Raw genomic sequence first — 17166 nt, forward strand, 5'->3', positions numbered from 1 at the left:
GTAGGGAAGAGCATCTTTGCTGCCATGGTATTGGCAAGACAGACAACACACGAAGCCCTAAAGCCCATGAATTAAGTCGGGAAATCTCAGCATCAGACAAATTCCCTTCTCTCCGCTTCAGGAAGAAGTGAACCTTCAACAATGCACAGAGAAATGGTCATTGAGATGTTGATCGTGATGAAATTTCAAAACCAATAAGAACAGTTTCAGGAAATTTATATCATTAAACAAGGAAAGAATATGCTAGATAAATGTCTGATTACAAGAAGTTGTTTTGACCGCAAATTGGGCAAAAGCTGCATTGCACCCATAGCAACTGGCAAAGCATCATTTGTATCCCGTAATGAAGAAAGAAAGCGTGAAGCTTCAGCTGGTCCTCCACCATTAAGAGGATCCGCTGTTAAAAGCTTCACAAGCTGTCTCCCTTGCAACTCTCTCCGTAAATCAATTGATAATCCAGCACTTTCTGCCACTTCTAGTGCAGCAGAAACAGATCCTTTTCCAGCTAATCGAAGTGCCAGCCCTTCTGGATCTTCCTTGCAATCTGCTTCAACCTGAAATACAATGATATTTTATTGAAAAGAAAAAGGAAAATAAAAAAAGTGATCATTAGCCGTGAAACAGACAATATGAACTTCTGGACAAATAAGATTAATCTGGCATAGCTATTGTGCATTAGCCGTGAAACAGATCAAAGACGAGATCACAACCTCTTGCCAGCTTGTATAGTGGTCGTCTGCACTTAATATGTGGCTGTACCTCTGCAAAGCTTGTTTCATTTGCAAAACCTAGGCATTACAATGATTAATGTCATTTAAGATTAAAAATAGTATGGACTTCAGAACAAGTACAACTACATATTAAGTAGAAATATAATACATTTTATTTCTAAAACATTTAAACAAGGGGCATGAGAAAGTGTATTAAGTAGAAATATAATACCAAAAACAATGAAGTACTAAAATCAAAAGATTTCTAATCCCAGGTTTTAACAAACTCCCTAAACATATGTAGTAAGCAAAATACCTAAAGGGAGCACATGATTTGAAGGAATGGAGTATTAATTTGTTTCATTTAGAGCAAAACTTGGTCTTTTGCATTGCTTCCTTGTACTTGAGCAATATATAGCAATCATGAAGGGATTTAGGCCCAAATATTTTTTATGGAATATATTATTGAGGCCTTCCAATTTTTTTGTGCTTATTTCAGCTTTAACAAGAAAAACATTTAGAATCCCAAATTATTAATTATAGGAAATCTTACATGTGGTTGCATGTACACATACATATTCATGTTTAAAATTATAATAGACAATTTAAATAAAAATATTACTCTTAGCTTTTAAAAGGTCTTCAACAAAGTTTGCTTTAGGCCTAGTAATACATTAGGCCAGCCCCTGGGCATTTAGTAGAGAAATTTGAAGAATAAAAGGGAGATGTACCCAAGCATATCCAACAAGTATCTACAGTGAATACATACTACGTATGGACACGGCAACTGTTTAAGAATATCCATGCATGCAAAATAATATTGATGTAACAATACAGTATAAAAAGAAGAAAAATAACAGTACTTCAGCACCTCTTCCCTAATAGAATCATTCTGAGGTAGATGGCAGCTGCACATTGTGAGAACGTCCAAAGCAGCATCTAGTTCCCATGTGTGCACATACCTATTATGAAATTAAGAAATTAGAAGTGACATCACAGGTTGATACAAATACTGGACAACATAATTTAATAATGATCACGAATTCATAATTATAATCATGCAATAAAACAAATAGGCCTATTCACTTCTGTTGAAGAATCAAGGAAAATCAGATTTGATTCTCGTTTATTTTATATAATTCTGTTTATTTTTATTTTATGATTCTGTCATTATTACTCAGTATTACTATTTTCTTATATAAACAACTTAGGGTTGTAGTAATAAAATATTAAAGTATTTTGCCTTTTACTTTTTTCAACTTCCTATAATCTTAAGTTGTGAGGTGGATGCCCAAGAGTTGTTCTATATCTCATAAAAAAACCCGGGAGTGAATCATCTCATTTGAAAGAGTCTTACCTATTCATTATATCAAGAAAGACATACATGTAAATTTTAAACATGACACCTTAGGTCAAACCTAGCAGCTTGACAGTCAGAAGAATAAACCATTATACATACATATACTTCAGGAATTTACGCACCTTAGGGCAAGTCTCGCAGCCAGCTGTTTGTCCTTCAACCTAAGGCAATACTGCCAACTATTGCTCCAAATATTACGTCCACCATAACCTTGACGCTGTGCAGAATTTGAATGGATCTCTTCTTCACGTTCAATGATCATCTGAAGAAGCTGATCAGAGGCCCCATTACGTAGAAAACGATCAGAAAGTGCAAGAGCATCCATTAGTTTTCCTTCGCCAATTAGTCTATAACAGAAGAACACTCTGTGACATTAACATTGCTAAAAAAAGATAACTTGTAATTATTTAGGGCCCTAAAACTATTGAACCAAAATAAATACAAGAACATTCAGAAACTTGGTTAGTTGGTGCTGACAAAGACCATGATTAAGAAAGTATGGGTGTTTTCTATTATCCCCCATTGTTGATGAAATAGAGTATGACATGACTGCATCTCGTTTGATTTGATTGCACGAAGTCCATAACATTCTAATGCAAGTGTGCAATGAAACTTAACAACGGAAAATAAACTTAACTATTTAAAAAATATGTATACCTCCTCCCCTATTTTCAAAAAACATAACGGGAAAAAAAATATTGTTTGAACCACTATTAACTATATTACCGTTCAACTGCCTTCTGATATGGTTCTTCATTATCCCAATCAAAAGAAAGGAAAACTGTTGTGTCAAGTTGAGAAGTTTCAGATTTTGAGGAATCGTGCCAGAAGTCTGCAGCTTCAACCTCTTGGCTATTTAGGTCCGTCAGAGCTACAGGGATTGTATTGCTATTAATGTCATCAGCATCTGACTCTGTCTCAATGTCATGTTCACGAACTCTCTTAACAGAAGATCTTGCTTCAAGGTTGCCATCATCTGCTGTTTGATTAGCAGTAACAGCAAATTCTGAAACTCGGTGGAGGTTTGTTTGCATTTGTATCCATCTGTTCAAAGTTGGGAACCTGTAAATCAGGAGAAAAAATTGAACAAATTATTGAATAATACTGATAGAAAGTATGCAACCCCTGTGGCTTGTAAGAGAATTTATAAAGGAAAAGATGAGAAGCACCAAGAAATGTGGGTTAAAATATTGACCTAATTCAATCCTGTTTCAATTACATAGAATACACCGCTCCCCGTCATCCCAAAAAAGGCAAATTTCATATGCTAACATCAGATGTGAATAAAGAAATGCATGGTAACATCACTTGCCTTATACTCATCCGCAAGTACCAAAACTCCACAAAGAGGGCATGTCAGTAAAGGACCTTAAGAAAAATCCCTTCTAACAAAGCCACGAATATGGCACTTCGCCATTTTTTAATTAAAAAACCCGATGGATGGACTAAAACTTTTAGATTTTAAAATAAGAGGACCAATTTTATAAATTGGTGAAAATAGGAAGATCAAAACTGCAATTAAGCATTTTCTAAAGTGTTTAATGTTCATGTAATTTTATGCAATGGATTTCCTGAAAAGCTTCATAAAAATGCTAGGGGATATGAAAGTAGATATCAACCCTAGAATTCAATTAAGGCGGACGATCGAACATGATTTGTGATAGAAGTACCTCTCGAGCTTAAAAGAAGCTTTATTTCACAGCTATATGATACATGCAATGTTGTATGCGAATGAATGTTGGCAGTTAAAATCTGTTAGAAAAATGTACATAAGTAGTTATCGTTTGATAAAAAGTGCATGAAGGGTTTGCTTTGCCCACAAAAAACAAGGTATATATAAGTAAATGATGAAAAATCTATAGATGAAAAAAAAAATGTTCTATAGATGAAAAGAAAATGTTAACAGAATCAAAATGAATAGAAGTCATATATTAATGATTGAGTATCAGATACAATACGAACCAAATAGTGTTTTTAACTAGTTAAAATATGCATGAAGCTGACAACCAATACACACAAATAGAGTATGCTACCTTTCAGATTGATCAAGAGCAAACTCATAAAACAAACGATCAGCATCTGGAGCCTGCTGTAATCCATCACTCAAGGAGCTTGAAATTGAAGAGCTACTGCTGTTGTACAGTATACTACTTCCGAATACACATGCCAAGACAGCCCTCACAGGGGATATTTTTGCCAAATGCTTCACCACATCCAACTCAAGAGGGTATAATGAGACTCCAGGTGTTGCTGAAGAACGGCAATAGCAATTAGGCTTTGCATCTTTAGATGAAGGAGAAAGTACTTTATTTTCAGAGCTGCTCTTAGGGAATGATGGAACAACTGGAATGCATGCCCATCCATGTCCAGATCGTGGAGGATAAACTGGAGGTACACATGCAGAAATAACCTCATGTACAAAATCAGCACACATAATTTCAGCTACCTTCCCTGCTGCATCAGTGCTGCCTCTTTCAAAGACAAGACGGGTCAAAAGCTGCGAGATAAAACAGTAAAACATGGTTAAAAGAAAGCAAGACATGCTCATCATATAAAAATATTAAATTTTCGTAAATGTTTCTAAATGGCTACATAAAAGGAGCCCTAGTGCATAAGGCTCCTCACTGCTTTGTTTGGGTAGAGCCAAATGTATGCAGCCTGCACCCCATCAATGGAAAAATTTCAAGTCTCGCGTTAACTAGCGATAAGGCCTAAATAAAGCTATAAAGCTTAGGCAACCCCCCCACCTTATAAACCGAATTTGCGGGGTTGAATTTGGCACAAAAACTTAAGATAGTATTAAGGTCTATCCTAGATCCTTAATTGGGCCACTCGTATTTTCAGAAAGTAGAATCAATAACCCCAGATCTCATGGAACCAACCTTATCATTTCACCAAATTTCACCTTTCATTTCCAAAAAAAACCAACTATATTTTATTAAAACAAATATGTAGCCTTTTATCTAAATGATGGTAGAGTTTGTTAAATATGAGTGTATTGCAAAGGTTGCACAAATAATTGAAGTAGGAGTATTGTTATTTCTGAGAATATATAATAAGTAACATAAGTTTTTCACTTTATTAAGATATGATAACAGATATTTCTTCCAAAATTTAAAAATATTTGTATGTGTTTGATTGCTGTGTTAAGGGGTAAAAGAAATATATGAATAACTTCTGATAATAAAAATAGGTCCATAATCGTACAACAGCAACAGGCTTAGATACGCATAATCATGGTGGCAGTTGTCTAAAATCAAACACTGTCAAATAATTCAAATGTTTTAAGAATCTTACATCCTTAGGCCACTCATAAAGGACAGAGAAAAAGTTGAAATCATGAGTAGTATCAGTCCCATCTACGATATCACCAATTGCAGCAACGTGAAGAATGAATTGCGATAAGTATGTCATAGGTTTGGCACTCAAGGGAGCAAATATTCTCTTCCCAGAGTCTTTAATGTCAAAACCAGAAGACTGCAGGGCAGTATCTCCTCCAGCTGAGCTTAAAGGTATTGGTTTAACAACTCTTAACCCAAGTCCAAGTACAATGTCCTTGTCACTGTTGGAAATAGTTTTCCTCTCAGAATACAATCCTTCACCTCTAGTAGTACTTGGTTCAGTTTCTTCATCAGTGACAGCTCTTGCAAGGTTATGAAGCTTACCTGGTTTTAGTAAAAAAAAAAGTGTTATATTATAACCATTGAAGTCTTTATAAAAAGAAAGAAAAAAATAATAACCATCAAAGTCTTACTTGATGGACACAGATTTTAACTTATCAAGATTTTACAGCAAAAAAAGGAATACAATGTCAATAGATATAAGTACCACTTAGAAATTGCCGCTTGCCCATATGAGCATCTTCAATCATCTGATGTAGCAAAGCCAAAGCCCGCTCCCTCTGCTCCTGCCGGTGCGACTCTTTTGATGATGTGATGACAATTTCCCCGGATAGGATTGTCTGCAGTGTTGGAGGGTTTTCCTGGAGGAGTACATCATATAAACATCATTACCAAGATCGCACAACCTTCTTCACAGCATTTGCATGTACTTTTTTTGTAGTATGGCATCTGTATGTACTCCATAAAATCATATGTACTCAACGAAAGTAAAGGAAAACAATGGTATCTCCATTAAAAATAAAAGAAAAGGAACAAAATCACAATAAAAATAAAATTGAAAAAACCCAAATCTACTTGGTACAGTGAAGCTTAATGATCTTGTTTGCCTCAAGGTACGGAGCAACTTCTTTGGCTTAAGTTCTATTTTAAGTTTAGAAATAGCTTCTGGTTCACTTTGTTCCTAGTAATCTTCAAAAAGCTGACATTATGACTAATGTCTTGCCTCCTACCAGATTTGTAGAGCTTCATTCCAAGCTCATAGTGCATGATTCTGCTCATCTCACCCCCTACTGAGCTTGTGGGGGCATATTAAAGGGAGTAGCTTAAGTCTACAATACTTAGAGTAGATCCTCCCTATTTACCAAAATCAAATAGCTTAATTGTGTAGCTGTGTAAAGAGTAGCTTAACTGTGTAACTGTAAACAATTGTGTAACTGTAATGTTTACAGTTACACTCACCTCACCCTAACAAACTTATGTTTACAGTTACAGTATTGAAGACTTAAGTTGCTTCCTTTAATAATTTCATAGGCTTTGCAATTCTTGTCTTCGATTTTAACATATTAGATTTAGTAATGTGTTGTGTTCCGTTCTTCTAATATCTTGAACGAAAAGAAAACAGTATTAGATAACTCGAAACTAGGGTTCCACAATTTGTGTGATTAAGAAAGGCAACGTATTATTTTGGCTGTGTGGTTCTTTAGTGTATTTGACTAGAGCAAAATGCTAGTAGTTAATACAAAAATATTTATCCTTACACTATTAGAGTAGGATTGTATTTGTGACCTCTATTCATTCTGCAAAGTGTCGTTAGGATGTGACCTTGACAAATAAGCAGAGGGGTCGGAAAGCTCTTTTATACCAATGGTTTTTCATTTTACACTGCCTTTGTTACAGAGGATGCCTTAACTTGGGAGAAGCACAGGTTATAACATCACTATCTTGTGCTTTGCCCAGTGAGCAAGAGAGTATTGAACTCTAAATTGGTTGCTCGGCAAAGCCATGAAAACATGTCAAATAATCACATAACATGAACTGTTAAACAAGGCCCGTGAAAGTATTTTGTTACTACATATGCATATGGAATCAACTAATGGGAATAACAAACACTGACCCAGTAATATTGTTGGCTTATGCCAATGATCAACAGAAAAAGAAATTAGTTCTCGCAAGGAGCATAATGGAACTGATTTTCTTGAAAAGGATTCTTACTAATAATATTCAATCCCTCACCTGCTCCAAGAACTCCTGTAAGCGCTTCAGAAGACGCCGTGTCACAGAGATGACTCCGACTTCAAGGATCTGATCACAATAAGTAGAGCCGGCTTTGGGAGATCCTCCTGGATATATCTCAGATAGCATAATTTGGGCCTACACATCGAATAATAAAAACCACTATCTAGTCATGAGGACAAAGCTTTTAAGAATAAATAAAGGACTAGTGATCAAAATTATATTGAATTGCATTTCATGAAAAGAAAATATGCCTAAATGGATAACATTCTTGGTGAACAATAATAATGGAACAACAAATGTGTATACAAATCTTAGCTCCTAAATTATATCATAAATGACAAAGTTGAATTCTTTGTTCTATCAATCTCTCCCTAGTTCAATTTCTTACAACTAATGAAAATATTGGTTTCACCATATAAAGTTAACAATATGCAAACGATAAATATTAAGTGAGAATGAACAATAGCATAGATTTTACAACTAGCAAGTTTTATATAAACCTATAATTTGTAAAAATCAACAATGGGAAAATAAAGTCCTTAAATAGGTGTGTCATGACAATATCTTTTACGGCTGCTTGATTTCTCTTAGAATTTGGGCATCTAACCAAAGCACCATAGTTAGCCCAAGGAGTGAGGATTTCCCAGTAACTACTTTGATCGTATCTCTAACCACTGAGATTTCAATACACGTCTAGGACTGAAAATCTAGAGTGTGGACAAATGCGGGTGGCCATGTAACATATTTAAGATAGGCTCAAAGGGTGAGAAACACCCAAACCTTATTGGAACTATTTTGGCTATATCTCTGGTCAATTTGAGATTTCAACAATTTCATTCTGTCTTCTTATATTGATATGAGGCTTTGGACTATTGATTTCTTTGATAAGCATGCTTTCTACATTCTCTTGTTTTAACTCACTTCAAACTGAATGAAAAGCTTCCTAACCATCCTATCTGGAAATTGAGATCCCCATGGACAAGTCTCTCATTAGGACTGTGGTACTCACAGGGTTTAGTATGAATGATATGTTGAATATTTGAAAATCACAAAATATTGTTGTCCTTATGTCAGCATCATGTGTGGCTTTAGCTCTGAGATGGCTGTCATTCGATTTTACACAACAAAGAAGTTCATCCAACATAGGTTTTTGGAGTTTTTAATTAAACTGGGCATTCCTTTTAAATTTGAATGGTTAGTATTTAGTTTCAAAACCTTTTAAAAAAGTAAGGAGGCTGGAACTTTGTGGCAGTGATCAAATCATACTACTATTAGGTGTATTTGGCAAAACTGCAGAGTAGAGTGCCCTTAATTTTAAGATTACGTTCTGAGGCTCTGCTATGAAATAAGATTGGTTTTTCTGCCTTTGCCTCTTTAAGGGTGTCTTAGTTGCAATTTATTTATGAGAAAACTAAAAGATTAACTCTCCGAAAAACGAAAACAGTAAAGTATAGGCCGAAGATTCTTCTTTGCAGGTGTGGTTTGTTTGTTGTCTCTGAAAAGGAAAAATATTATACTACTTTAATTGTTTTCCTTTTTCTCTATTCTTCTCCACATTCTAATTTATTTTGTCAGGGGTGGAGGTGGGGGGATCAGCTGACTGGAATCTATTAAAGAAAATACTGTAGCACCTGATTCAGCAGTTGTTGAGACATCCCTGCAGACTTTGCAGAAGTTGCAGCAACATCAATGCAAAGAAGAATCTGGCAAGAAATGCACATTATCAGAACCAACTATACACAAAGCATCTTACTCCCCGTCAGTTGAAATGACAAAGTCTAACTGCTTTCTTAACATTTTAGCCACTTACTGTAGCCAAGGGTCCCAACTGGGAGCGTAAAGAGGAAAAATCTAGATCCTGTACTCGGGACACCACATCATCTACCTGCATTCATAAAAGTATTACCATTCATGACAAGCAATTAGAAATAATCAAGAACGTACTAAAAAAAGGAATTCATACAAAAGTGGCACCATGGCAACTCAACTTGGCGTACTGAACTGATAAAAAAAATTAAAATTTACAGAACATACGGATCTCGTAATCTGGAAATGATTACAGCATCTACATACTCTAAGGATATAGTGCAAAACGCATAAGAATTACAGCATCCAAACCTGGCTATTGTTGGGACAGAAGAACTCAGAAGAAATATAGAAATTACTACAAATAATATGATGCAGATTTGGAGATCTCATACACCTTTTCGCATATCATTCAAGTGCAGGTTCAGTTTAAGAACAATTACACATACGTAGTTTCATTTTCAGGCCATTACCCTCTAGTGGAATAATTTGTTTGTTCGTGTCGAATACCAGGTGGGAACTATGATCAGGGAGCAATTTCTCATAAAACATTTCAAAGGTTTTGGCAAGAATGAGAAGGCAAAATATCTGTGGTGGTGTTAAATTTATGCACTTCTCGCATTATATGATTGGAAGAATGTCCAGATTTGAGGACGTCTCTTTGCATTTACAAATGTTAATGGGTAGGAGTGTCTTAGGATATCTCATTGCTGTTCTTCTTCCAGGGTTTTATTTTTCTAGGAAACTTCTCTGTAAGAAAAAGAAAATCTTCATTTGAGCCATATTGGTCCTTGTTTATTCTTTTTATGTGCTTATGATAATAACATGCACTCCTCTCCAATTGTACTTTCCTTTGCTTCTCATCGAATTTCAGATCTCGCCACAAAAGATAATGGCAACTGAAACTAAATCATTTCAGAAACAGAAAGCATCTATAAAAAGAATAAGAAGGCAAAATATTTGTGGTGGTGTTAAATTTATGCACTTCTCGCATTATATGATTGGAAGAATGTCCAGATTTGAGGACGTCTCTTTGCATTTACAAATGTTAATGGGTAGGAGTGTCTTAGGATATCTCATTGCTGTTCTTCTTCCAGGGTTTTATTTTTCTAGGAAACTTCTCTGTAAGAAAAAGAAAATCTTCATTTGAGCCATATTGGTCCTTGTTTATTCTTTTTATGTGCTTATGATAATAACATGCACTCCTCTCCAATTGTACTTTCCTTTGCTTCTCATCGAATTTCAGATCTCGCCACAAAAAATAATGGCAACTGAAACTAAATCATTTCAGAAACAGAAAGCATCTAGAAAAGAACATTAATGTAAACGTTTGCAAAATCAATAACTTTGTTCTGCACACATATGTCAATAATGCATAGAGATGACAAGAAAAATCTGTCAAAGTCATAAGTTCAATAAATCAGGGAAATTCCAACCAAATAAAAGTGCATACAGATGCTTTTTTGCAGGCTCTATCTACCCATTCAGCTAATTCAAGGGTTGCTTTGTCTTCGGCTGATAATGAAAACCGCTGAACTGCTTCCTCTCCTATATCAAACTTTGCTTTCTGCATGCAACTGCAGATGGAAAAATCAATCAGATTTTTTGGGACCAAAAAACATTTAACACAGGTAAAGTACATAGAAGGAGGAGAAAAATTCCCTAAAACAGATGAAACAACAAAATAAAGGAAACCTGTAATGGAACATTAGTCCAAAGAGTTATCTAATACTCATGAAGTTCATTAGACAAGAAATGAAAATATAAAAAAAAAAGCACAAAATAAAATATACCAACCGAAAAAGTAAACCAATCTGTCTCCAAATCCAAGACTAAAACTCCCATCACTGGCTAAATCATAACTTTTGCTTATCATTAAACACTATTTTGCTTATCATTCTTTTGAATATTTAACATGTCAATTACTTAAATATTATTACTATTTTATAATATGGATATTTTTTTTTATAATGGACGATATTACAATTTTATAACTGCCACCTTACTATATATTTTTTTAGCCTATTAAGATTGACATAAATTATTTTCATGTTCAAAAAGAATTTTTTTTAAAACAATAATCGAATGATTGATATTTTTTATAATGTCTTTTTACAATATAATTTGTTAAAATTATAATTATAATTATAATTTTTTTAATTTAATTTTGAATAAAATCATGTTCAAAATATGATTTTTTGTTTGTTAAAACAATAATTGAATGACTAAATTATCTTCCCATGGAATTTTCAAAACCCAATGACTAAGTTGACCATGCTTTTGAAGGGAAATTGTTGCTTAAGATTGACATCAACTTTTATATATAAAGATAATCAAATCACAGGTTTTTATTTTTTTATAATAAAAATAGTTGACAAAGTTGACCATGTTTTTAGAGTGAATATGTTGTTTAAGATTGACATCAATTGTTATATGTAAGATAAGGAGGGAAACACTGACAGGTTGAGTAGCTTGGAGGGAGCTGCACGTAACACAGTCAATGCCTCTTTCCATCTCCATTTGCGTTCAGACAATGGAAGAAGATGCTGCAGAATTGATAAACGCCATTCCCATTCTTCAATGAAACTCTTTGAGATTGACATTCGCCACTCGAGGGCCTGTCTGCTGTCTGTGTTTACACCACCATCTAGTGTATTTTCTAATTCAACCACAGATGATGGAATGTTTTGACGCAATATTTCAAGTAACAAACTAGTGAAAGATATAACCATTTTATTTCCCTCTTCACTTCTAGTTGGACAACTATTTTCCGAAGAGGATGGATCGGATAATTTAGAATCATTCCCTTGTGATCCACAATGCATCAAGTTAGCAGAGATATTATCCATATGCAGCAGTGAAATTATGACATTTACCATAAACATCTGCATCATTGAAAAAAATCAGGCTTTGATAAGCATAGACCATTGTATCATAACTGGAAAAGGAAATTTCAGTCTTTGAACAATTGATGCAAAAACTTCAAATATTAAATTTATAGAAATATGAAAGCATCACAGGAAAAGCAAAAACAATATGATATGGACCCTTTTTACAGTGTTACCATACCACATAGATGCTACTTTGTAATAAACAACACATCTAACCATTGATATATGCACTACATCCAACATAAACTTTTCCCTCATTTATTTAGTGAAAATCAACAGAAGGAATCAAATACAAGATATAGTTATTTAATTTCAAATAAATTAAGGTAATAATGGATAAAGAGAAGTAATGAACAAATTATTCAAATACAAGTATACAACATGTAGCACTTGCCACTGGTCAAACGTTTAATCTAAATAAGTGCAAGAAATCATAAAAATGATTAAAGCGAAAAGAGTAAAATTACAACATGCATGGAGATAAGATTATGAGAAAACTTGCTGTCACCTACATGAAAAAATTTGGTTTAGATATGGTTTATTATTTATTATATTGTTAACAACTGAAAAGGAAATTATTTCAGTCTTTGAAGTTTGAATTTGAATTGATAAAATTCAATATATGTTTTTATTATTCTATGATTGTGCAACATCCTAAGCTAATTGTTAGTAGTCCTACTCACACAACTTCCTAGAATTTAATGTAATTATTGCAACATCGTTATAAATAGAAGGTGTGATCTCACAAGAAACCCAGAAATTTACTCATATTTTTCATGGTATCAGAGCAGCTTTTGATTTTGTGATCTGTCTTTGTGCTTCACTACAACTATCGTCGGTAGCACCACCTTTCAATCTTTTAATTTTTTGCCACAAACAGTCATCCATCATCGTCAACTCTGGCGGTCCTTCCGTTGTCTTCTCTGCATTTTTCAGCTGCGCCATAACAAGCATTTTTTCCATTGTTAGGTGCTTATTTACATTGTTACTGTTGTGCCTACACCAGTTGCACCTTTTCTAGTGTGACGCACGGCCTAAAACCAACACAGACCATCGCGCAATCCTCCGGCGAGCACGACGATGCTTTTCTCGTCGCCAACAGCCACCACACGCACCTCCACCTTCTCTACGTGTGGGCCCCACGCACCACCACAAAATCCGTGCGTACAGTTCTCTCCGGCTACCGCTTTCGAGCGCCAACCACATCAAGAGCCCCTCTGCCACATTCTGAGGTGTTTACCATATTTAGGTGATTTTTCCGCAACCTTTCATCTTCCCTTCATATAGATTGTCATGTCCGACATTGTATCTGTTGCTGCTTTTTCTTGCGCTTTCGTTTTCACAACTCTTCCGCTCACTAGTGCGAAAAATTGGTCTGTTTTTTCAATTACGCAAATTGGGCTGCTGTTGTGGGAACTTGGTTTCAACGACAAGGTACCATTTACTCAAACAATCCTTTTATTCCCACCGACGATCAATCTGGTGGTGACTCCATTACCACGTATGAATCATATTAGTGGCGCCTTTTATTCCCCCGACAATCAATCCGATGGTGACTCTGTTTCCACATATGAATCATATTAGTGGTGTGTTTTATTTCCACCGATAACCAATCCAATGGTGACTCTTTACCCACACATGAATCATTAACGGTGCCTTCTCTTCTCAAACAAGTCTAACAATTGTCAAACTTAGTTTTAATTTTTGTGATAAAATGTTTTGATGTAACAAGCTTAAAGCATAGTAAGCTTTAACTAGAGGGGGAGTGTTAAAATTTAGTGTATATTTTTATTATTCTTTGATTGAGCAACATCCTAGACTAATTGTTAGTAGTCCTAGTCAACACAACTTCCTAGACATTAAATGTAATTATTGCAACATCATTATAAATAGAAGGTGTGATTTCACAAAAAAATACAAAGAAAAAAAATTACTCAATTTTTCATGAACAATTGATGCCAACACTTAAAATATTACAATTTTAAAAGATACAAAATATAAAAGAGAATGCAAAACGTTTAAAAAATGACACATTGACCATTTTTATAATGTGTACGTCTGTACGATAACACGTAGATGCTACTTGAACATTTTCAAAACATCCATTCACAGATATGGCATATTATAATCTGTATTAATTTTCCCCCTTACATTTATTTTTTGAAAATCAATTAACAGAAGGATCCAGATAAAATATGTATTTTCTGAAATTTTAAATAAATGAAAGTATTGTTGGAGAGAAAGAAACAAAGGCAATTAACAAAATATCCAAATACAACATGTAGCACCAGTTACCAGACAGATGTTTCATCCAAGTCAGGTAAAAAAAAGATAAAAATAATTGACTATAGAATCTTTGAACAATTGATGTACACGCTTAAAATATAACAACTTTAAAAAAATATATATCACAGAAAATGCACTTTTTACAACTGCTAATCAGTGATACATGACAAGACATATTACACCCTACATAAACTTTTCCCTTACATTTAATTTGTGAGAAACAAGCAATAGGAGGATTCAAATTACAAAATATTTTCCAATTTTAAATAAATGGAAGTATTTGACAAAATATCCGAAAACAGCACATAGTTTAGCACTTGTCGGTTGTCAGTGGTGAGATGTTTCATGTAGTTCAGGTGGAAAAAAATTATTTAAAAAAATGTTGAGAGAAAAGAATGACATTGCATGTCTGGACTGAGGAGTATAAGATTACAAAAAAATCCTGATGTACCCATCTACATGAATTAGCCTTGCAGTGATTAATATTCTGAGAAGGAAGCAATTGGATAAAAAAATTAATAAAATTTTTGAAAATGAAATCACCTTGCGTGGAAGATTACTAATAGCATCCAAATGGCTTCGCAAGTCCTTCAGATGAACTAGTGGCACATTTTGATGAGTTTCTATTCCATCAGCCATACTCTTTTCCATTGCTCCTAAAGCAAGAACGCATGATTCTAGAGCATAACGCATATGCATGAGTTCTACATCTTGCTTCCTATGTCAAATGAAGGAAAATCAGCAAAGAAAAGAAGTCTCAAGGAAGGAAATAGACCTCGCAGAGTCATTATGAGACATTAAGCATTTAAACATTTAATGTCAAGAAAGTTTCGCCATACAATTGTTGCTTTGCCTTAGCTAAGGCAATGGATGGGGAAAGGAGAAGAGGTGTGTGGCTAGCATTACTATTAACTATTATATATGAACATAATGTAATGCAAGTTAATTAATCTGATGCCCATCCACTCCATAGTTGACAAAATTATCATTCATGTAAATATCCCATCTCAAACAGCTAAATATCATTTTTACCAAAAAAAAAAAAATATATATATATATATATATATCGCACTTTAGCTCGTCTTATTCCAAAAAAATCACATTATGGTTGTTGACAGTAATAAACACTAATTAATTACACTAATGAAAGACCGTGAATAGCAGAAACAGAAGTGAACGTATGCAAAGGCACTGGCAACTGTACTGTATTCAAAATTCACTCGTTTTCTTTTTTTTTTTTTTTTTTGCTGTTTTGGACCTTTAGGGTCTAAAATTGATGACCAGACCTTTTGGAAAAACTGTGATTCACAAGGGTAATCGCACTTTAGCTCGTCTTATTCCAAAAAAATCACATTATGGTTGTTGACAGTAATAAACACTAATTAATTACACTAATGAAAGACCGTGAATAGCAGAAACAGAAGTGAACGTATGCAAAGGCACTGGCAACTGTACTGTATTCAAAATTCACTCGTTTTCTTTTTTTTTTTTTTTTTTCTGTTTTGGACCTTTAGGGTCTAAAATTGATGACCAGACCTTTTGGAAAAACTGTGATTCACAAGGGTAATTTTGTCACTTCAATATTATATATATTCTATCATGTCATAATGAGATTTACAAAAAACCTAATATGATAAAATATTATCTTGTTTGTTATCATGTGTGCATCAAACACATAATAAGATAAGTGTTTATCTTGTCCTAATCATATCCTATTTTTATCTAGTTCTATATCATATCTTGTCTCTATCACATTCTAACCATTGAAAAGACCTTTAATGGATATCTTATCCTTTGTCATTCAGTCATTGTATTTTTCTCCTAGGCTCGTAACAAAATTTCCTTTTCTATCAAAGTAAATAAATGGAACATCTAGGAATCACAATGTATGTTTACTAAGTGCTAGTACACATACAGTCATACACACATCAAGACAAAATAAATAAAAAGTTTGGATTAATAACCAAATAAAGGGTTTGTCAGTAATGGTTGAGTGAATGCTGTTTCCAAAGAGGAAACATTTGTATCAGTAATTTTCTCAGAAAAAATAGACCTCATAATGAACTGTTTCTGTCTTTTTATAGACTAATTAATTAACAAACAAATTCAGTAAAACTAGCCACTTAGGGTTAATATCTGTCCTAGGCCAAAAGTAACGCTGCTGACCGTCACTGAATGAGAAAGGAGAACCATAAGCATACCTCTTCCAGGCTTCCAGAGAAGAAGCAATTGGTTGCATTGTGATCAATTCTATGGCTTCCCGGAATTTTATGCCAGGGACAACATCAAAAAGTACCTACAGAAGATTCTCCAGTCACGACAGGACAACAGAAGATGATGCTATCATATTTAACATTCAAACTTCAAAGTATAATGAATCTCAAATGAATTATGATAGATTTCGTTAAAATTTAAATAAAAAAACATACAATATCAACATGTGATATATTTTCCTTTGAAAAATAAAGGCTGCAAGTTTGTAGTAACTACTCATATTTTAAGATCCGTAACTGCCCTTCATGATTATACACTTCGACAAACATTATTTTGTAGTCAAATATGTTTTTATCATCAAACATATACCCACTGTCTACAATTGTTAGTACTTCTCTCTTCTAAATAAAATTAAAAACAGCCCCAACAGCTGCTGCTCAATATATCATCATGTATCACAAGTCACAACAAACATAAAGTTCAAATATTCAAGTGCATCTCCTATAAAGGAGGATTGTCTTTAGTGAGAAGGTGCATATATT

The 17166-nt window shown here is 34.1% G+C and overlaps 1 protein-coding gene across 6 annotated transcripts in view; it reads right to left on the minus strand.

Annotated features, from left to right (window-relative positions):
• The window catches only part of LOC101502765 (uncharacterized), a 36662-nt gene that overhangs the window by 13964 nt on the left and 5532 nt on the right, over positions 1-17166 (minus strand). For all 6 annotated transcript variants that reach the window (XR_012163222.1, XR_012163223.1, XM_027334521.2 and 3 more), the window contains 16 exons: positions 16612-16706; positions 14954-15128; positions 11694-12118; positions 10687-10810; positions 9238-9312; positions 9059-9130; positions 7425-7562; positions 5899-6052; positions 5368-5735; positions 4104-4567; positions 2797-3132; positions 2193-2417; positions 1582-1672; positions 711-788; positions 264-554; positions 1-133 (listed from right to left, as the gene is read on the minus strand). Coding sequence is in view for 4 of the 6 variants with exons in the window: in XM_027334521.2 (XP_027190322.1) it covers positions 1-133; positions 264-554; positions 711-788; positions 1582-1672; positions 2193-2417; positions 2797-3132; positions 4104-4567; positions 5368-5735; positions 5899-6052; positions 7425-7562; positions 9059-9130; positions 9238-9312; positions 10687-10810; positions 11694-12118; positions 14954-15128; positions 16612-16706 (3244 nt within the window). In the remaining 2 variants the exon portion in view is untranslated. The remainder of the gene's footprint in view (positions 134-263; positions 555-710; positions 789-1581; positions 1673-2192; positions 2418-2796; positions 3133-4103; positions 4568-5367; positions 5736-5898; positions 6053-7424; positions 7563-9058; positions 9131-9237; positions 9313-10686; positions 10811-11693; positions 12119-14953; positions 15129-16611; positions 16707-17166) is intronic.

The sequence above is a fragment of the Cicer arietinum genome, chromosome 5 (genome assembly GCF_000331145.2).
Source record: "Cicer arietinum cultivar CDC Frontier isolate Library 1 chromosome 5, Cicar.CDCFrontier_v2.0, whole genome shotgun sequence".
Classification (NCBI taxonomy): domain Eukaryota; kingdom Viridiplantae; phylum Streptophyta; class Magnoliopsida; order Fabales; family Fabaceae; genus Cicer; species Cicer arietinum.